The 23,280-nt window shown below is 38.5% G+C and overlaps 2 protein-coding genes across 3 annotated transcripts in view; both read left to right on the forward strand.

Moving 5' to 3' along the window:
- Positions 1–572: 572 nt before the first annotated feature.
- LOC128355591 (aminoacylase-1-like) lies at positions 573–8,658 on the forward strand. 2 transcript variants are annotated; one of them, XM_053315898.1, is made up of 15 exons: positions 573–716; positions 1,185–1,328; positions 2,645–2,709; positions 3,230–3,334; positions 3,427–3,521; positions 3,718–3,794; positions 4,596–4,685; positions 5,567–5,623; positions 5,762–5,835; positions 5,950–5,999; positions 6,705–6,849; positions 6,941–7,009; positions 7,096–7,175; positions 7,836–7,896; positions 8,013–8,658. In XM_053315898.1, the coding sequence occupies exons 2-15, from the start codon at positions 1,202–1,204 to the stop codon at positions 8,175–8,177; spliced, it is 1,260 nt and encodes a 419-aa protein (XP_053171873.1). In that variant the 5' UTR covers positions 573–716; positions 1,185–1,201; the 3' UTR covers positions 8,178–8,658. The 2 variants fall into 2 exon arrangements, with proteins under 2 accessions (XP_053171873.1, XP_053171874.1); XM_053315899.1 differs by lacking the exon at positions 573–716 and adding an exon at positions 818–937.
- A 3,869-nt stretch (positions 8,659–12,527) lies between these two features.
- The window catches only part of LOC128355174 (voltage-dependent calcium channel subunit alpha-2/delta-2-like), a 31,072-nt gene continuing 20,319 nt past the window's right edge, over positions 12,528–23,280 (forward strand). Inside the window, exons 1-2 of the mRNA XM_053315414.1 lie at positions 12,528–12,643; positions 19,897–19,978. Of these exons, the coding sequence (XP_053171389.1) occupies positions 12,528–12,643; positions 19,897–19,978 (198 nt within the window). The remainder of the gene's footprint in view (positions 12,644–19,896; positions 19,979–23,280) is intronic.

Here is a 23,280-nt window from a genome sequence, read left to right on the forward strand (position 1 = left end):
TGTATTATGAGCATACAAACAGCATAGCCCCACATCCACAGATAGAAAGTGGACAGTACAGTGTATTTAATGAAACACAAATAAGACAAAACTGCGAATAAACAGGATACTACCACAACTTTGTTGATGTACAGGGCTGTAGCCTATCTTGGATTTTGAGGTCGGGGCTAGTGGGGCCGTCAGACTTTCTGTGTCGGACATCCAACTTCAGGGGGCATTCTAGTTGAAATTTCCAACTGGGAAATTCTGTCTTCCGAGTACAACTAGAACACACCTCATTGTAAGCTAACAAAATCACAAGGATTCTTATTTTCAAATGATCATGCACTAATTAAAACACACTTAAAAATATTATATTCTAAATATTATATATGTAGGTTCTACTAGATGACACTAAATTGTCCACACTGCACCTTTAAAGTCATATTTACAATAAGCTTAGAGAAACGTAACACTTTCAGCAGATGAATGTGAAAACAGCGTTCACATACATAATTGGGCACAGTGAAGGTCAAACATTCAGCTGTAGGAACAAGGAGAAAAACATATTTTTGAGTGAAAGGGGCCCATAAGGTTTTTCAATCTCTTCAGTCAGGATCCAGGACATTCATTTTGCAGCAGGAACATGCGCAGTCAGCAGCAGTCAGCTGACAAACACACACTGACACAGAGACACACAGAGGCTGCTTCACCTGACGACAAGTTCACTGACCGGGGTGAGTATTATGAGTTATAATTCTCACTATCTATTTTTTAATTAGTGACAGAGGCTCTGCGCTGTCATGTGATCCCTGCTCACTAACCTTTAGTCGTACTGGCATGCCGCTAACACGCAGATAGCTTCAGCCACAGCTACAGACAGGATAATAAGTGAACTTAAACGAGGCTAGCACAGTTAGCCACATTAGCATTAATTTGTCCAGCGGCGGATAAACAGGTAACGACCACTAACCGTTAACGTTACGTGCTCCAGGCCCTACGGCTGGCGTCACAGCGGCAGGTCGTGATTGTTTTTGTGTAAATTAAACACTGTCAGGGTGCCTAGGGGACGCATTGAGAAGCTATTTCAACCACTGACTACCCCAGCCGTGTTGTTTCCTATGTGATACGTCGTGTGTGTGTGTGTGTCTGTGTCTGTGTCTGTCTGTGTTTTTCACATTATGTCATTTATATCTGTCCATTAGAGTGAAGACGTCGTGTCATGCTGCCTGATAAAGATGGTCCAGCTGTCGGAGGTGGACAGAGCTCTGCTGCGGGAGAGGACCTCTCTGTGACCCTGTTTAGAGAGTACCTCCGCCTCAAAACTGTCCACCCAGAGCCCGACTACGGTGAGAACCTTTGATTCATTGGATCCAAGCCATACCTACTGAAAATGTCTTGTTTGTGTGCACCTGGATGAGGAGCAAATGCAAATATACACTCAGGGTCACTTTATTGGGTACACAGTACACCTGTGCAATCTAATTCAATCCAATACAACAACGCTGCTATAAATTCTATTTTTTAAGTTTAGACATTTTTAGTTTTTCTTAACATTGTCAAAAAGGGATAATTCTACATTATGTTCATTACTGAGGTCGTACTAAATGGTGGTGGCTACTGAGGTGCATTATATTGACTGGCAGAGCTGTTGTATTGGATTGCACAGGTGTACCTAATAAAGAGGCCAGTGAATGTGTGTGTTTCCCCCTCCAGTATACATAATACATAATACATAATGTTTTCATGTTGCTGTTACCTCACTTAAATTATTAGTCAGATCTTATCAATTTATGCACCAACAGTAACATAAAAATACTTGTATGTAAAACTGAAAATGTAGTTGCACACTCCAGCTTGATAGTGATGTGCAGTGTGACATCTGTTTGTCTCCCGTGTATTATATAATCATTTATCAAAGTTCATTTGTTATCAGTGCCGGCTGGAATTAAAGTTCATTCTAGTTATGTATGAAACACGGTGTGGAAAAGAAAGCTAAGCTCATAAACAAGAGATATATAATAGATCAAGAGGTTTTATCGACACATACACAGAAAAAGAGCAGATGGCTTCTCCCAGGTCTAGTTCCAATTAGAGTATATAATAAAATGAGAGATAAATATAATAAAAAACTTCCAATTCAGTAGTGAAACCTTATTTTTGATCTTTAAAAATTTGAATCCTGACCAGAAAAAAAGAGGTTCTTTGCTGAAATCCCAGCTGTAACCTTCATCAAAGGGTACATCAGAGGACCTCAGACATTTAGGTTGGTTCAGGTTTCTGTCCATGATGCCTCTGTTTATTTCGAGGTGCGCCAGTCAAGAATAACTGGGACGAGATCTTGTAGTTGATCTGTGGTAACACAGGAGGGGCTACATCTTCCAGTAGGCCTGTGAGAGTCTGGAATACCCTCATAGTGAGAGTAAGGAAAGTAATTAGTCCAGGGATCTTTGGACTTGTCATCTCACCTGGTTGCTTCCACACACTAAAATAAATAAATGTCCGGAAAGCAGAATATGAATGTGATGAGACAGCTTGAGTTTCTGTCTTGTCTTTCTGTGACCTTACCAAAGTCTGACAGTACCATCTATCCAGTGTTGCCAAATGTTCACACCATGATTAAAATTTAAATGTACTGTTCTGCCATCTGTTTATTCATTTATAGATGCTGCTCTTAGGTTCCTGGACAGAATTGCGGAGGAGCTTGGGCTACCCATAAAAAAGATTGAGGTGTGTGTCAGTCCATGTTAATCCATGTTGCAAAGATTTGTGTACATGCTGTAAGTAAAGTTAACAGTGGGATAAGGCTGTCTCGTTTAAAAAATACTATACCCATACCAATACCAGTACCCCTAAAGTGATACAGATACCAATAAGGTACTTTATCTGATAACTTTTTTTCTAGTTGATTTGATACCCATCATGTGAATGGAAGCAATCAGTGATCTTTTTTGTATATCTCAGTACAGAACAGATTTACGGCAGGTATCATTTGACTTGGTATCATTGTTATTCATTACTGAATTATTTTGCTCAATACTTTTTTTAAAAAAGGTATTAAAGACTGTAAAGTAAGTTCAGCGTCAATGTTTCTGGTAGAGGTGGTGACTTTGATTGACACTTGGTAGGGGGCAGGGTTTCAGCTAACTCGGCGGGCACAGAACACATGTTTATTCTTACTTTACACAGACTTTAAGTACTGATACCCAGCCCTACAGTGGAACTCATCTGTTGTTACCTTTGCCTCTAGGTTTGTCCAGGCAGAGTCGTGGCGATCATGACCTGGGAGGGGACGAACCCGGCCTTGAAATCCATCTTACTGAATTCCCACACAGATGTTGTGCCTGTCTTCCAGGTATGTTGTCCATGTTTGTCTACAGCTTTACAATCCTGTCATACCTGTTATGAACAAGAAAAAAATAGATTTGATATCAATCTCTTCTCCAGGAACATTGGAAATACGATGCTTTCAGTGCTTTCAAAGATGCAGAGGGCAACATTTATGCCCGGGGAACACAGGACATGAAATGTGTAACTATACAGTGGGTATAAACTGCCTTGATAACTTGTCTTATTAAACAGGATTTGTGCTCTAGTGTTGTTGTGATCTTCACTTTTAAATATGTTCTATGAGAACACCTGTAGCACCCACTCATCCAACCTGCATACTGTCAGTTCAGACTGTCTCTTCTTCTATTTCTGTCACAACTCTGCCGTGTCTACGTTTGTTCTCTGTAGGTACATCCAGGCAGTCAGAAGACTGAAGGCAGAGGGACGGAAAATGTTGCGCACTGTGCATTTAATGTTTGTTCCTGGTAAGATATTTGATTGTTTCCCTTCTCTATTTTTAGTTTGTTCTTAAATCTTATAAACACTTGGATGACCCACACAGGTATTGTACCTGATTAGACCTCTTCTGCTCCAGTATTGACACGTTCAGACTGCACTTGATTAGCACCATCCTCACCCTTCTTTTTTTTCACAGTGTGAGACAAATTAGACCTGTATCACTGGATACACTCCAAAACCAGACTTAGGGCGCTTTCACACCAACAGCAGTTGGTGTGCACTAAACAGTCCATTCAGACCAAAAGCTCTTGGTTCGGTTCGTTTTCGTTGGTGTGAAAGCATCAATCGCACTCGTGTGTGCACTAAATCAAGCGGACCGAGACCTCCAAAAAGAGGTTAATCTGAATGGGAAAAATTCATGTACTATCTCTTCCATTGCTTTTAAGCTGTAAGAAGATGAAATTAAAGTTTACCACAGCATGTTTAATACTTGCTGCTGTTTCATTATTATTTAATAATCAACACCATACCTGTGGCCTCTACTCCATTTAAGCAGGTTTCCTGCCCTTGTCACTGTGTAACAAGTGGCATGTCAACATGGTAAAGAGGAGAACAGGAGAATTATTGATTCATGGAGTTTGGTGACTAGCCAAAAGCTCTACCCAAGGTCTAATCAGCCAGAATGATTCAAAACACCTGTGTGGGTCTGTAATTACAATGCAATGTGTTCTTGTTTGGCAGCAGCTATACTAACCGCTTTATAGCTACAAACATTGTTGCAAAATAAAATATGACATTCATTAATAAATCTACATATTTCTTTTTAGATGAAGAAGTTGGAGGTCACAAGGGAATGGAAACATTTGTGACGCATCCAGAGTTCCAAAAATTAAACATTGGCTTTGCCCTCGACGAAGGTAAATAAATAACTGTTTGCAGCATTTTTAAAAAGTTAATGAATAAAAGTTGAACACGGAAGATAATTCAGTCACTTAATGAGGTGAAACTGGGGTCAGTATTTGAGTTTATACCGTGACCACGGATATTCCCTTTTATGTTTAGTTGGGAGGCGTCTGTTAAAATTGTACATCAAAATACCTCATGCAGTCCAGCTTATTAGTGTAATTAACACTATTATAGATATTAAACTGCAGGTTACTATAGCAACAGGACATCTGCTCCAAGCTACATAACCAGTCCTTGGTGAGACTAAAATAACTGATAAAATAAACTTTGATGAATGATATGATATGATATGATATGATATGATATGATATGATTTATATGATATGAAATAAATAAACTTCAGGAAACTGACAACAAATCTATCCATGTTTCCTTTGGGCAGTGACAGAGGAGCAATGCATTCCAAACAGACATAAAGGTTTCAAAGGTGGAACCACCACTTTATATTGTGGTAACTTTTGCCTCCATCTTATTCCTGTATCAAGACAAATCCACCATCCTCTGGATTATTAATACAGGCTAACAGGCCATAAGTGTGTTTGAGTATGTGGTAACCAGGGTTAATGTCTGACCAAATGTTGTCATATCACTGTTCCTAGTTGCCCTCTTTGATTTTTAAGCCAAAGGTAAACAGGTGATGAATTTCAGTCATTATTTGTATTCAGGAATCCTGGCAGGGTGGATATAAATGCTAATCATCAACAATTGTCCTCTATCTTTTAGTTTGTCTGTTTTATAGTTATAGTTGTATTTATGCAGTAGTTAAATGTGCGTAATGTGTGTAAAAAGTTAAAAATATGCTTTTTACATTATATCTGCATGTTCTCTGTAGGTCTTGCCAACCCCACTGAGGCCTTCACTGTGTTTTATGGAGAGAGGAACCCTTGGTGTGAGTATGAAATACATACTGCAGAAAGAATTTCACCATCTGATCAGATTCCAGGATTTTCCAGATTTGATTGTAGTTTGTTTGTAAAACCTTAAAAATGATAAAATTGATATGAATATAGTGACGTCTTCTTTTCAGGGATTACAATCCACTGCCCAGGAAGTCCAGGCCATGGGTCAAGGTTTGTGGAGAACACCGCTGCCGAGAAGCTGGTAAATTTAATTGTCATGTTACCCGTGAATAAAACTAGTTTTAATCATGAAGACCTGTTACAAGGACTGCTAGATGGTGTCAGTGATGACAGTTGTCCTTTCTGTTTCTTACAGCGCCAAATCATAAACTCTTTCCTGGACTTCAGAGAGAAGGAGAAACACAGGTGAGACTGGAAGAATATTTATACTTTCATCTGTTTTGTGTATGGCATGTCTGCCACCTGTGAGATAACAACCTTAAAATGAAGCAATACTCATGGAACAGAGATGTTATTATGCAGTTTGTGTAGTAAATGTTTGTGAGATATTTAACAGACATTCCATAAATATCTGAAAAATGGAGAAATGTGTAAAAATGGAATTTGAACTAGTACAGGGGTTTATTCAGTCGTCTTGCATAGTAACACACAAGTCTACTGGGCACTAACTTTCCAATTTGTCAAAGTTGATTCTTAGAAAGTTTCATGTAAATATATAACCTCAAAACTCAAAATTTAAAGCTAAATTGCCAGTTTCAGAATATTCATTCATTCATTCATTTTCATGCATTCATTACACAATTACTATATGTAAAATACAGTGTTTATGTTATATCCCTCTTGGAAGAAATTTTATTAATTTGATTGGCCCCTGCTTATTTGAAAGAAATGCCGGGTGACTGATGTGCCATTATTTGTTGTGTTTGTGTCCCAGAGACATTTGAAATTTGTATGAGTGGAAACAGTGAATTGCTTGGTGGCTTTTTACTTTCTTGAACAAGAAGTTATGTTAGTTTTCCATGTTGCTCTTGCAAAAATTGGACTTTAGATTTAATTAGAATTGCATTTTAGTTACAGTAGTTTCATTATGACAATGTTTGTGGATTTCAGGCTAAACACCAGTGAGTGTTTCACGCTAGGTGACGTCACCACAGTAAATATGACCATGGTAAAAGGGGGCGTGGCCTACAATGTCATCCCAGCTGAAATGGATGTCAGCTTCGACCTAAGAATACCACCTACAGTAAACCTACAGGTGTGTGAATGTGTGTCTGTATTTACAGACTTTATGACATGCCCTCCTCAACTCCACACTCACCTCTTAATGGTTGTCATTATTCTGGCAGGAGTTTGAAAAACAGATCAAACAGTGGTGTAAGGAAGCAGGGGAAGACGTCACTTATGAGTTTGCTCAGGTCAGTATACTCTACACTCTGTTGTATAACCGCTGTTGGTTTGTTCCTGTTGTCAAATGGATTAAACTCACTGCCGTCCTCTGCAGAAACACATGAACCAAAATGTGACATCGACAGAGGAGCGTGATCCTTGGTGGAGCGCCTTCAGTGGAGCCTGCAAGGCAATGTGAGTTCCCTGTACATACTAAAACATTATGTTGTGTTCATCTTGTGTGTTTCATTTTAGATTGTAGATCCAGATGCAAAGACAATGTAACAATGTATGTACATGCCACATGCACATACAAATATTATTTTCTATTGACACTACACAACACATTTAAAGCTTTTAGTATATTGTGACCACTTTAACTTTACTTTTGGGCTTCAACTCCAATTCAATATGGACAAAAAGATTTTTTGGAATTAAGTTAATTTGTCTGTAATGAGTGTGTATTCATATTCTGTTAAGCCTTGCTGAATAATTTTACCATATTTACAAAATAATTTTTTGGTATACTCTAACATTGCTTCCACAATCCTTTAACACACTTTCACTCCCTGAGTCTTCACACCTTAGTTGCAAATGTTCACACAGCTTCCACAATATTCTGTTCTTGTCTTTGTCTACCTTGTTTACAATTACTCATTTTAGCATCTGAGGAATAAATAATTCTTCTCTCTTTCATTTACTATGTATTCTACTGAAAATTTTGAGGATTCTTTTGGTCATATCTGACATACAATCAACTGCACTTTTATCCAGATAACTGTAGGTGAAAAAAACATAAAAGTACTGTTCTTGCATCATGTAAGATAAGTCTCATGTTGGATATCTTTTCTGCAGGAATATGACTCTGGAAAAAGAGATATTTCCAGCCGCCACAGATAGTCGTTTTATTCGTGCGGTGAGTACGGGCCAGGGACAATAAGAATGAAACCTCCATGAAAATGAATTCATCCATTTATCATGTTGGGCAAAAGCAATTTTTGTGCTTCAGTTCTGTTTGTTTGATGACTCCAGGTGGGTATCCCTGCTATTGGCTTTTCCCCGATGAACCGGACACCAATCCTGCTGCACGATCACAATGAGTATCTGAACGAGGACGTCTTCCTGAAAGGCATCGAGGTATACGAAAGGCTAATCCCAGCTATCGCCAGCGTACCTGCCCTTCCCGCTGAGGCATAGACAAGTTCTCTATTAATGCTCTCTCAAACATATTTCACTGATTATCTTAATCTTTAACTTGAAGGAGATTGCAGAGATTACCAAAGAAGAAGAAGAATAATGTATATCATTAAGCCAAACTGAGCACTTAGCCTTTGGTATTATTGATTTTTAAAATTATTTTTATGATTCTCAGGATAAATGCACAGCAAACTTTGCATTATTCAGTATTGCAGCAGTTTAACAGCATACTGACTGTTTGTTAACATTGTTGATTGAGTGCACCTGTGAGTATGCAGTCTTAAAATAATATCACCCTACTATGTAAACCACGTTTCCTATTAGTATGGAAAAAAAATCAATATACATTTATGTGGAGATGACTTTGATTGATACATTCTTTGATCAAATGCCATTTAATTGCCACTGATTAAATTTTGTTTGATTTTAAAAGTAGCTTTCCATAGATAGAATTTTATTTAATAAACTGGAATTGAATAAATATGTTTGTTCATTACTTTCATCCCAATATTTTCTGTGTCTGCCATACTGACATGCAATTAAAAAGACTTATGAATGAGAGGCAGGATTAGAGCTGTTATGGAGGAAGGTTTCTGACTGCTCACGGCAGCAAGCATTTAACCTCCAACCAACCATCTGCTTCAAGGACAGGATTTAACATAACTACATCAATAAAAACACTCAACATATCAGCTAAAACATGAATCCATCAGTGCAGCATTCAAATCATTGCAAAGTGATCATTGAGTACAGTGTTTGGGTGTCCTGATGGGAAGTCCAGCCTACACACCTCAATGAGCATTACTACATGCACTAAATACATTTACTATGTACTAATTAGCAAATGTTAGCATGCTAACGCTATACAAAGATGGTGGAAGGTAGGGGTTGCTTTAAGAGTAACCTCACAAAACTGCTAGCATGGCTTTAGACTCTTGTTGTCATATTTAATGCAGTCAAATTATTAATAATTAGTTTTAATTCATTACACTGATACATTCTATATTGGTCATACAAATATACATACATACATACATATAACCACATTTTAAAATCTATTGTAAAAAGATAAAGTAATTGGTTTGGCTTTCACTGTTGAGCTATTTTGTGTTCTTACAGTGAAACAAGAGGTGACTCAAGAATTTGCCTTAAATGATGAAGATAGAGTTTGGAAATATTTGCAAACATGCATGTCTTGAAATAGGGGTGCAATAAGGGAAATGAGAAATTTTCTTTGAATTTGTAATGCTGTTTACTTGAGATAAAGGTCGGTCTCATCTACAGTTCAGCTCCCTTTGGAGTTGTCGTCCAATTAACAGTGTTAGGCTCTCCAAGGGGGACTGGCAGGAAGACTGCAGTCAGTAATTAGTCTTCTCTCTCCCCGGGACATGACAGCAGTATTAGCACATGGGGCTGTCAGGGAGATGACTAAAGCTGAACCCACATCCTTCCTCCCAGAGGGGGCAGGAATAGGTGCAGTCATCCTATCGGGTCAGCTGCCAAGCATCTGAGTGTCTAGCTGTGGAAACAGACTCTGTTAAACAACTTACAAGCTTTATGTTCCTCTATTTGAGGAGAGCTTTACATTACAAACACCTACAATATAAAAATGCAGCCAGTTCATTCTGGTTTGAGGCTAAAATTATATTTATATGCCTGTTATTTCTCTGGTAATGATTAACTGCAAAGGCGCAATTCCCTTTCTCTCTTCCTCCCTCGACAGTTGCTCCCTCAGTCAGAGGTTAGGATCAGCTTCAATAACATGAGGCCTGGGTTAGGTGGGGGATTCAGGTCTCGGTCAAGGACAACTGTACATAAGGTTTAACCCCATGGGGAGCTTTAACCTGACTCCTCCAGTCTCTCCCTACACCCTGCTTCGCTCTTGTCAGGATTATTATGATTATATATACTCTCAAAGACATATTGCCAATGGGGGACTGACTTGCATTTACAATGGATGCAAGCTGGCCTGCAGGGATGAAATGAGAAGGTGAGAAAAAGAGTACATTCTTCAGAATAAAGCAGATCACTATATATAAAGAAAGCAATCTTCATATCACTGCTCGTATAGAGCTGTTTCATATTCTGCATCTTCGTCATCCCACAGCTGAGTCGCAGAAAGCTGTTAATATTCACAGATGCTGCGGTGTATGAAGGAACATACATGCTGTAAATTCTCTAGCTGAACGGTATTTCTCTTTATTGTGTTTTCCTGCTGTGAAACCACAACTGTCCTCTGGTGGTAACTACAGCCAAACTCTGTTGTGATAGCCACAAGATTTCCGCTTAAGTGGGGAATAGTTGATTTCAGTTCTTTCACTGTACTGTGGTTTGTTGTCTTGTTTGCTATTTTTTCAAGATCACATAGCTTAAGATATTTATTTTGAGTATCTCCAACTAATTTATGACATTTATGTTTATTGTTGGCATGTCATATTTTGTTTAGATATATCTTGCAGTATTATTTTGGACACTTGGTGGCGGTCATTATATGCACATGGTTGTATATGTTGGTGCACAGGTGACAGGAAGTCGGAGGCACAGGTAGGGAGAGTGCATACAGTTCTCAGAGCAACACACTCTAATTTGTGGAACTGGAATCCCTTTGCATAACTAACTCGATAAACAACAAACTACCATCGACTGCAAAATCTGTTGATTGAGTCTACATAAAATCACAGCTAGTGCTGTTCTTATATTCTGAATTCACCTTGAATGGTTTAGTAGTGGTGTCTCTCTCTCTATCCTATCGTAGTCAAGCTGCAGGAGGAAGACATTCAGTAAAAGCTTATGTATTTTTAATTATGTATTCACTTTTTTCACCTATGGTCTAGTGTTATTTTCACATCTGGCAGTCCATAATTCATTGCTTTATGTGCTCACTTCTGGGGAGTATATGGTGGGATTAGTTTGTTAGGAGGCCTGCAAAGAAGAAAATGCTGTTGAGGCCCTGTTGAGTCCTCATCTACCACATTATGTATGTTCCATCTAAAAATCCACGTTCCTATTTAGTAAAGTGTCCATGTCAGACTGTAAGGATACTGTACCTCCATAGACCCAGACATGAACACCCCTCATATGCTGGAATAATACAATTTAACCCTAGGTTGTCTCTGTATCAAGTAGTTTGTAGTAATTTGATAAAACCCAACATTCGTCAGGGATGTGCACTATCATGTAAGCATTAAATAAACTAGACTTGACACTAGGCCCCTCAAAAAGACGGGGTCCGAATCACGAGATGATAATATGGGACCCACCCTATTTGATATAGACCTTTGTCCCAGCAGGTATTGACATGTGAAAGCGGACAGGGCACAGGTGTAATAATAAACGTTAATGATGGCTGCAATTAGTGGTGATCATGTTTGTGATATAGTGTGCATACTTGGCTTATAGTAATAAGTCATTACTCATCATCACTTGTCTTGGGCTTTTCCTGCTTTGACTAGTCAAAATGTCTGCAGTGAAATATGTATATTTTTATTTTTCAGTTTTTGTTGATATTGTCATACAAGTGGTTATGTATATTATTGACATCATAATGGGTGATGTTGGACTGGAGTGCATTATTGAATGGCGTTCCTAATATTTTGTCCACTCCATTAACACACGAGTGGGAACAGTGTGCTGGATTGCATTAGAGTAGCTATACATGTGTTTCTAATAAAGTGGTAGGTGAGTGTATGTACATATAAATGAAATATATTTGTATATTAATAGACTCTGACATTTTAAGGATGTTTAACACGGCAACCTACTTTTTTTGTGTGAAAAAATCAAATGAGACACAATTTCGTTTCCAAGCATAGTATTTTTTCCCGGAGGAGGTCTTTTTCCTCATTTTGTTGACCCCTTGAGGACTTTAACCTGGTCTTCAGTATCCCCATTCAGACGACTAGCTTTCACTGTTGTATAAAAACTAAATGTATGCTGATGATAACTCCCACGTGGCTCTGCAGAGATAAATAAAGCCAAACTAGATTCTTCTACTGCTCCGCTGTTGCCTGGTGAGCGTGAACGCGCCTGAATGAGAGAGAAAGAGAGAGAGGTGTCATGAACGCGCCGGCCTATGTGGTGGAGGAGGTGGTGGTAGTGGTGTATGTGGGAGCAGGAGGAGAGACTCTGCAGTGTCTTGGCAGCTGCATTAGTGCATCTCCCACCGTCCGCGATGCCTCCACGGCCAATGCCTGCCTCCTCCGCGTTCACTTGACAACACAAACCGATGATGAACTGATCGGGAAACTGAGTCTGGACGTTCACACCAGATCGTTATATATGCCTCGGAGACAGTCCGGAGCTCTTCATTCACGCACCGAAACCCCGTGTGACGAGTATTTTTAATGGAAAATGGCGATAGGCAGAAGGTCTTGCAGCATCGTCTGCTTGGTATCTATCCAGATCATCTTGATTTTCAGCGCATCGTGGCCTGGAGCGGAGGGTCTCACATTCCCCCAGCAATACACGTAAGTAACATCCACCCAGGCTCTGTGGTGGGAGACAACTTTGGGCTTGTCCACTCAGCTCTGGTGTCAAGAGATACTTCAGTCAACCCTGTTCAGTTTGGTGTTTATTTCATTTGGCGATTGTATCAACGTAAAGGCTCTGTAATTAAAGCTCAGTGAAAGGTGTAGTCCTCACAGTATGACTGGGCATGCATAGCAAAGATAGATCATTTATAGATAGGGCCTGTGCAATCAGGTTTGGGTGTCTCAGGCAAACAGAAGACTTTAAAATGTCTTCTTTTTTTAAATATCATGTACAATTAGTAGTATTTAGGGACTAAATATAGGCACATATGATGAGTTCACTCATTTTCGTGGCATATTCCTCATAATCAGATGTTTTGTTTATGTAATTAAAAAATACAGTATCATGCCAAATATTCTGCTTTTTTTAAGAGATGATGGCATGAATGGAGAGATGTTTCCAATGTGGTCCTTCACAAGTGAAGTTTTAGGTGAGGCTGACCATGCCTTTAATTACTCAGAAGTCAGATACTCACTGAATTTAAATATGTGCAGTTGTTGTTGTAAAAGTGGAAAAAGTGTTTTTTCCCCCCAATGCTGTACTTGTACTAGAGTACTAGATTTTTCCATATAGACTTGCAAGGAAAAAGCATAACAATGTCTTTAATTTTGAAACACTTTCTCACAACCTCTTAAGAAATCCATCAGTACAGTATAGCTACTAGTAGTTCTCAGTAGTACTAGAAGTAGGCCTACTCGTTGCAGAGACGAAGAAGAAGGTGTGGTTTTTATTGTGACTTCTTGCTGCAGGCTGCATAAGAATGAACACTTTCTCTCTCTTTTTCGATTGATCCTGAGCTTAGTTCTGGGTTCTTAACCTTTAACCCGTTGCCATTAAGTACAGCTGGCACTAAACTTGAGACTACAGTTATCTGGACCCACCTCCAGGCTCCGCAATCAGGCTGCTCTGGAGGGAGGAGCAGCGGCCAGATGGTCCACTCATCTTCGGGGCACAGAGAGGGATTTCTGGCCAATCACAACTGGAGAACTAGAGATGTATTTACCAATTAGAAAAGGGAGTCTATAAATCAGGGAGGTGTGAGGGTGTGTGTATGCATGTGTGCGTGTTTTTTTTAAATGATGAATTGGGTTATTTCAAGTCGGGTAGTCGTTGCTTTCTCCTCCTCCTCCTCCTCCTCCTTCTCCTCCTCCTTTCTGCTGGTTTTTCTGCTGAGTGCTCTGAAACAGCTACATAGCCCTCTGCCCTGGGTCCCTTCATGTAAGCTAAATGAAGCAGAATCGCTACGCTGAAGAACAGCATCTCATTCCAATTAAGAATTAATACTGCAGCAGTGAGAATTTATTCTCCCTCTCGCCCTTTTCACTCCCCTCCCCTTCTGTCTTGACTCTGTCTCTTGCTCTTTGTCTCTGCAGATAGATTTTTTCACTCCAGGAAATGTCCTTAGACTCTACAGAGGAGTTGGTCAGGGTAGATGGATTTTGAGGCTGGAGACAGGGGTTTATTTTTGTTGTGAGTTTGTCAACAGTAGTCCATAACAGTTGATTAATGTAGTGGTTCTCACATATGGGGGAAGACATTTGATTCATATGGGGACAATAAGCAAGAGTGATGCTATTGTGGCAAAGTTGTCACTGTTCAAGTTAGCAAGATTTATTTGTACAAAACAACATGTTAAATGCTAAATGTATGCAGCTTTGACATAAGGACATAACAACTTATATGACAAATTCTATCTTATTCTTGAGAAGTAAAGCACTCAGTTTGAGAAAAACTAAATACATTGTTTAGGTTTTCATGTCAGAAAACAGGTCACAGAGGCCAAGGGACATTTTTTGGACCAGTCCAAAACCCAAATGTAGTCAATTTGCAGTGATATGAAACAGAACATAGTAGCATCCTCAAATTGGTTTTGGCATTTTTGCTTTATAAATGACCTGAACTATGAATTGACAATCAATTGTTGTAGATTAATTTTCTGTTGATCACCTAATTGAACTATTGACTAATTGATTTAACACTACATGCTTTTAAATATTAAGTCTTGTCCCATTTCATGATCCTAATGTTAAAGTACCAATGAAATCAAACTGTTTATGTTTTTCTGCTACAGTTTACATATCTGCTCAGTAAATCACATGTCCTGTGTTCTCCCAACAGGAAGAAATGTATATTTTAAATTTTGTTAATGTCAGTTAGCAGGCTAGGTAGCTAATTAGCAGCTCAACTGAGGAACATTAACAAGCATGTAAACATACCTCAAAATGTCACTTCAGTGTGATTATATCCTGGTTAGTCTTCAATACCACTGCTAACAACATATTGTAGATGTTCAACATGAACATTTTGTGGACAATTTGCAGATAGATAGATAGATGTCTCCATCTCTTTCTAATATCCCACCTATCGCTCCTGCTGCTCCACCCTCCAGCCTCTCGTTCTCTCCGCTGTAAGTGAATATGGGTCACATCATGTAGTGCCTCTCTTTCTCTAATCCCAGGGGTGTGTGAGTATAGCAGGTAACAGAGTAGAGGCACAAGTGTGCTTTGCTGTTCAGCCGCTTCATTGTGCTGTAGCTCTGCAATACAGAGTTTTCTGATGTCCCACAGGGCTTGAGAGGAGAGGAAATGGAGCACACAGTAAAACATTTAGAATTGTGCTTCAGCTGCACTGACTCACACAGTTAAAGTCGCTCTGCAGATCTGTGGGCTACAGTCATGTAACAAACCTGGTTTACTCATACAGAAGAATTTCACATGCATTGAAATCATCTTTGGTTGCCGTCATCATCACTCCTGCTTACACTGATCATACAGGGGGAAATCCACAATCCTTCTTCTGTGCAAATATATGAGACTTCAACAGTGCCCCTCCACCACAGTCAAGGATACACATGGTGATTTGGTATTGGTATATTTGACAAACTTGGACTGCTGGAGCCATATTAGCTTCACCTGAACATTAGAAGTCATTTCTACACAGAATGAGCACTGTGGATTTTGTCTTCCCAAAAAGTCAGGTCGTGGAGTTATGGGTCTCTTGGCAAGTAGTATGGATGGACAGGGAGAATCATTTCAGCAACCAGGAATTCTTTCCTTATGCATATGTGGCTGTTCAATTAAGACAGATTTAAAAAATGTGAGAACTGATGTAGTAAAAATGTCTTTTTAATTCAGTGAATCAATTAATTGTAAATTGTAGGGCATACTAATATAATCATTAATGTTAAACAACCAGTTAAACCCATTTAAAATACTAAAGGTGAGTTGAAATTTGGAGGATAAAGTTTATTCAGAAGTAGAGAAAAAGACTGAATTACCTTATGAGGTCCTACACTGCAGTGTGATCAGAATATTCACCATCACATATGACTTTAAGACAGATATCTTAAAGTCTAACACAGATTGTGACAAGATTTTACTTGACCCATCTTACATGGTATGACATGCAATACACCTGCAGGATCACTGTTACTGTACACTGTATAGGTGCATTTAAATGAAGAAAAAGCAGCACATCAATCCATTAAGAATGATCAAGAATTAATTAAATGTGGATTTAACTTAAATGTGATTTAGGATTTGACTTTCCTCTATGGATTTCCTCACCTGTTTTGGTTATTTGTGGTGTTCCCAATTTATAAATTTGAAAACAATGAAACACAGACAAAATGTCTAAAATCAAACTGATTGAGTCTCAAAAATAATCCCAAGATTGCAAATGAAAGCCTGGCTCTTGTCTCTGTTTGTTTCTTTTTTAAATCATGGCTATTTTTATATTAGATCTTTAATTTCTGCCAAACAAATAAGAATTGTGTGAAAATCTCAACATGCTGACTCACTGTTGTTCTGTGGAATGTCTGGAGAAGTGTCTCTGTAGCAAAAGTAGCTGCTCAGTTATCATTTTCACAAACCTGAAATCAAGGTGACTGCAGTAATCACATTAACACACTAGACTATAAAAGTTTTTTTTTTTTTTTTTACCGCTTCAGACTGAAAATGATCTCACTTTTAAATAGTGTTATGCTTGTTGTTGGAGTTGCTGGAGTTAGGTTAGATCTAGATGGCATTTTTAGCTGAAAAAAGAAAAAATAGAGTGTTAAAAGTCTGTACCCAGAGCCATCCATTCATCATCAGGTCTACAAGTCTTTTAAGTCCCCTATGTTCAGCTCTTACTAAAATCCAAAAAAGAGGAGGGAGGGGGTTGTAAATAATTAAATACAGTCCTGATTGCCTTGTGAAAAGTGAAAATGTCTCTGAAAGAGTAGCCATGTCTTTCTGCGGATGTGGACAGTTGAGTCAAGATTTGTGGCCTGTCCTACGCTAGAAACAAGACCAACAAGACTTTAATCTGTGATGTTGTCTCGTAAATCTACTGGGAGCTGTCAGACTGATAATGAATTGACTCTCTGGGCACTAACAGGATCCAGGGCTATTTTCCAGGTATTAAGATTTATTTCCAGGTTCGAAGTCGTTTAGGGAGCGAGCCCAAATTATTTTTTTGCCTTCACAATGTCTTCCTTAATCCATTTAGCCAGGCTAAATTACATGATCACCTGTTTGGGCAATGAATGAAGGTTGAACAAGTGAGTCTTTATGGAAGCTGCATCCATTCAGTGATCCTCAGGGTCTCTTGATGATGCGGTAGCAAAGTCTGAGCATGCAGGGAGTCTAAAACACAAATATTATATAGTCTCTAGACTCCTAAAACATATTTTGACCTCACAGAGTGGATTTCGCCTCATTTTAAATGCCTTTCCAAACCACTCGCTATGTTTCCACCTTCCAGCCACACACCATTCACTTCAATACAATAACAGGATCTGACAGTTTCAAAAAAATGCATCTCTATAAACATAACAGCATCAATTCTGGCAGGACAGCAAATTGTGGAAATATTATATTCCAATGCAAATTTCTCTTCTGTTATGACAACTGCAGGAGGGTGGAGGCCTCTGCGATTCATCACGAGCTCCTTTTATGCCACCTCTCTTTTTCTTGAGATCTGCTTGATGTTTTTTTCCCTCTGTTACTGTATCTTCTACAAATAATAAGATTGCTCATGGAAGAAGAAGAGGGTGAGGGTGTTACTTAAGTATATGCACTTTTCTGGACATGTTCCTTCCCGAGTCAGGGGGTAAAATTATCTCAGAATGAACTCCACATCCCATTGATATTGTTGTTTTTCTCGAGGATAAAAGGTATATGAGAGATAGATAGATAGATAGATAGATAGATATGAGCTTGACCGAGCTGGGGAGGAAGGGGGAGGGGGCTATGAGTGTGATTGACAGCTGTCAGACACTCCACCAGACACAATCCTGGCTCTGATTGTTTTTCGCGGTGGATTCTGGCAATTTGCAGTAGGAGCAGTAGGTGGGGCTAAATGAACCTGTTTTTTTTTTGTTTTTTTTACAGATTACTAGTTTCATGTAATGCTGTCTTTACATAGTGACAGTCTTAGCAAATATGACAAAAAGTTACTTTCATAAGACCTACCAACTGCAGCTTTAATCTGTGTATCCTCCTTTTCTTGTGAATGCCACTTCAACATCAAGGGTGATGTTTGTGTGGGCAGAGAGGGAATTAGCTGCAGGAACCACATGTGCTGATACAGTGCTGGTGGTGTTTCTGGCGCCTGGTGTGCATTGGATGGTGGGTGTGATTTCTGTGCTGGAGTTGGCATTTAACAAAGAGATTTTTTGATGTGCTGATGGTGTTGGACACTCATTGGTTAAATAGCCAGTTACCCAAACATTTTGACTCATTTGAAATATGTTCTCTTTTAAAAACATGTTGGCGCTGGCAGTCCTCACCATCATCAGCTGCAGTTTGGTCCTTGCCAAACATTTGTTTGATGCACTGACAACACAACTGGTTGCACTGATGTGATTAAATATCTAGCTAGTTTGTAATAAATTCAGCTCCTGAGAACATTTTCTTACGTGCTTTCATCTTGTCACTGTTAGAGCGTTCAGGGTCAAATGTTGCTGGATTGAAAAGGAATTTGAACATAAACACAATCTATAGGATGAGAGTTGGAGAAGAATCTATAAAACTGGAAGACTTATATTGTCATTGTGGGATGACTATCCAGTAAGCAGTCCACAATAAGATTCTATATTTTAAGTCTTTTGGTGATTATGCTATGTATTTAAAATATATCACCCTATATGCAAAATGTAGATAATTTGACCAGCCATTGATAAATACTATCAGATTTCCACACTGCAGTCCACACATTCTATTGTTTTCTAACTTAACATTATAAGGATTTGTACGTCTGTTTTCAGACAAAATAGAATTAAAATACAACTTTTGGAGACTGAGGATACTGTAACACAAATGCAGGGTTGTATGAAGTCAGCTTCTGGACAAATAGATGTTTGTTACTGCAAAGTTATAAATGAAAATCATCAAAGCAACTTGTGGGTGGATTTTATTTGGGGCCAAAGCAACGTCTTCTGGTTCAGAACTGATAACACAGTGTAGGATAAGATGGGCTTGGAAAGTCAAGCAATTTGCAGTTGAAGTAAAAACAGAACACAACCCACGTTTCACTGCAGTCTAATGAGCTGCTTCACCACACAAGCTCATCACAGAGCCAAGCCTAATTTGTCAGGTTTCTGACATGGAGCGAGACAGTTACCGCTCTTCACAAACATGAATTTAACTATCCAGATATTACATTTTAAAGCCAACTACAAGCTGAAGTGTCCAGAAATGTTATTAAATACTCCTGAAGGCTCATGTATTCCTCCTTTCAACAGTCATTTAAATAAAAGTTGTAGAGATTTGGGAAATGCAGCACACTGTATTCAGCTGTAGTCAGACATATTTTTCATGAAGGGAGGTCAAAAGTCACAGATCTGACCAGTTGTTTTGTCCGATTAGTCTCCTGTCTACTTATTTTTTCGAGTTTTCCTGGCCTGCATTACTGTGGCTTTATTAATTGTGATGATCACAATGTGCAAGCAAATACTGCATGTAGATTTTTGAAAATTTACTACATGTTTATCAAAGAGCCATAGGATTGAATCCTGCTACAGTTGTCAAGCTTCTCGAAAATAAAGCAAGTTTTTATCATTTTTGTGATATTTCTGTTGCAGCACCACCACCCCATCACACACACACACACACACACACACACACACACACATACACACACATATTATGTATCTTTTGCATTTGTTTGCCTTTTGTGACAGTCAGCCTTTGATGTTTTTCACCAGGATAATGCACTGGGCCCGGCGTATCGAGCAGGAGATTGACACAGTCTTTCAGCACATCACTGGAGCTCAGCAGTTGAAAGGGGTGAGTGTGTACTCTCTTTTTATACTATACAGGTCTTACTCATCATAGTGCTGCATTAACCCAATAAGAAATGGCCTAAGCAAAGAGGTCAGCAAAACATCTTTAAATCCATTAAGTGATAAACAGGTATATAAAACAAGAAAACAACTGCAGTCTTCTTCCTTGAAACTTTTTTTCATGATTTTCTGTGGCTCCTTGCAGAGTAACACTTGAATATTTAGTTTTTCCTGAACAGACATAAAACTCTAATGAGGTTTATATTCAGCAGTTTTCAGAATCTATGCTCTGTTTTTTAGATGCTGTTGACAAATTTTGGTGGCACCTTGTGAATTGTTTGAAATAATTATCAATTTTGCACACATAGTGTAATTCCTATGAAGTGAGAGAAATGCCGGAACACATGCCTAGAGTGGTTAGATTTTGAAAATCTAGTATTATATTTTATGAAGTCATGAGCTCGATAACACCTACATTCAGGAATACTCAGACCTTGTGTCAGCTCTCATAAGCTGATCATGTACTGCCTCCATATTAATGCATATGACAGGCATCTTGTATCAATCATGTTGTGATCGTCATCATCATTATGTTATCATCATTTAAGTAATGTGATTACCCCTGGCTCTCTGCACTAAAGTGATTTCTGAAACATAAACGAGAAAACCTTACTTTTTACGGTTAAATGGTCGGTGCCACCAAATCTAAAATCAAATGTCACTTCCATCTGGCACCACCCTAGTACATGGAGGGGAAATGGATTTTGAGTCTGAATATGATTTTCCATGGGGACTATTTTTTCTTTTCACCTCCATTCTATTGAGGTTGAACTAGAGACAGTTATCACTGAACTGAGACTAATAAAAGCACAACTGTATGAATGGCTAAAAACCACAAGTGGTAAATGAAGAAATATGAACTGACCCTTTAAAGGGTAAAATCAATCTTTTTAACACAGTTACATCAGTACTCAAGAAACATCATTATTTGTCTATGTAGCTATTTGGATAATTTATTTATTATTGAGTCATATTTCAACCAAATATGTTTAAATATGTCCATTTTTTTTTCCTTTTTTGTGGCATTTCATACATAACAACTGACTAATTAGTCAAAAGTATATCGATGCAAAATGCAGATTAATCGATAATTAAAATTAAAAGCCGTCAAAATAAAACTGAATTGATATTTTTAGATTTGCTTTCACCTGATTTCTCACAATGATCACAGTCTGTGAGCATTTAAACCTGAATTCAACATTGTAACTTGGAAGTAATGTCACATCATTGCTGTAGAAGGAGACTGGGAATAAGGGGCAGTCCCTGAAAAGCCAAATGCTAAAAATTGGATAAAAGATCCTCTGTAGGGGACAAGAGTGGCCTGTTCTGGAAAGATGTGTGGGGGCGTTCCCTCGGCAGAGAGCAGCAGCACGTGTCCTCTCTGTTTGTGTCACAGCAGAGCAGATGGTCAGCCTGCAGCCTGCAGTAATGCCTTGATGTGAGACTTACTTGTTCATTCAATCCTCATTAATCCCTCCATGTTCTTGAAACAGTCTCGATCTGTTAAAGAAATTGTTTTACTCTGCCTGTGGAAATACAGTGATAATGACAATGTGAATGAAACATTATATTCAGTTTCCAAGACACTAAAAAGTCATGATTTTGCATTCGATAACCATTGTGATACAGGTCCACTGTATCACATTATCACTACTTACTGTAGACTGCTGCACTGTGGTTTTGCAGGACTATTTTTGATGGTGCTATTTTTAGATGAGATCTCAAAAATCCCTCCAAATCCCTCCAAGACCACCTTAATAATTAATAAAAACAAAAATACCAAGCAGTTCTATTAGGCTGTATTTCGGCACAGTAATGCTTCAGCTAAATGTTCATGTTTATGTCTGTGTTAACATGTACATGATGAAAATGCTCAAATGATGGGTACCAGTTGTAATATTTCCCATGGTGATGAATTCTTTCTTTGTTTTGGATACATTTAAATTTTGAGATTTAGTCATAACCACAAATGTCAGCGTCATAATGATACTAGAGAGTAAAATGAGAGAGAGATGCAACCTCTGGTAACCAAGAATGTCAAATGGTGATTCATCCACCAGTCTTGGACTGACTGACTGACCGACACGCAGACCGACATGAGGCTATAAAAGTAAGGCTGATTATGTGCCTGAGAATTGATCTTTTAGTGAGGTTTGTTTGATATAATCTCACGATCAGTGGTTTGCTTTCACCTCATCTTGTGTGAAAATGAATGTATATTGTTAAAAGCTTCGGGCATCGTCAGTGGATCATCTCTACTCTGAATCTGTTCCACACAGGCCCTAGTTTTTCTCAGACAGCTCACAGTTCACACAGTGATACTGTGTTCATTACTGCATGTTCCCATCTGTGAGAGATGGATGCAAGATGTCAGCCTCGGCCAGTAAAGCATCTGGTCAGTACAAAACTTGAGAGATGTCTTGAAGTTCATTTCGTGAAGTCCATTTATAGTATGCACGCATGTTTGCCAAATTCATGCATCCAGGTCACTGTCTCCCCTCTTGTCTTCATCTACTCGCCGACATATTTCTGCACAGCTTAGACACTAGACACACCAGATTTATGTTACACTATAGGAGCCTTTTACTGCTGCATATGTGATGAGAATGAACCTGCTGAACTCCCAGTTACTGCTGTGGTTTCTACATACTGTATGTTTGTATATAGATCCTGCAGGTGCAATGAAAATGGTATATCTCCACTGGCTTTACACCTGCAGCATAATACAATCTCTGTCAGTTTTAGAAACCAACAAAAATAACGATTTTGACCATAAAGGGATAACAATTAGATGTAAAAATGTAAACTCTTAATCTTAAATGTCAGACCACAGAGAGTCAATTTAACAGAGCCGTTTAATAAAAATAATAATGGTAATGCATTTTATTTAAAGGGTGCCTTTCAAAGCACTCAAGGACACCTTACAAGACACACATGACACAACAGTTCATCAAACAGTATAAATCAGGTAACATTGATGTGGAAGTTAGTGCAATTTTGCAAAGATAAATGAATGAAATGAAAGATAAATAATATATATTATTATAATTAAAATGTTGTAAATTAAGTTAACTGTTGTGTTTCCATGTGTAGTCTAATTTAACTTTAGACCTACTGGAGACAAATGTTATATGGGTGAATCTAGTTTCTTTCTGTTTGTATTTGGTTTTAGCCTCTTGACTAAATCATACCAAGTAATATTTGTATAATTTATTACTTCAGTCTGAGGTATAATCAGCCTCATAG

This window comes from Scomber japonicus, chromosome 3, assembly GCF_027409825.1.
Source record: "Scomber japonicus isolate fScoJap1 chromosome 3, fScoJap1.pri, whole genome shotgun sequence".
In the NCBI taxonomy this organism is placed as follows: domain Eukaryota; kingdom Metazoa; phylum Chordata; class Actinopteri; order Scombriformes; family Scombridae; genus Scomber; species Scomber japonicus.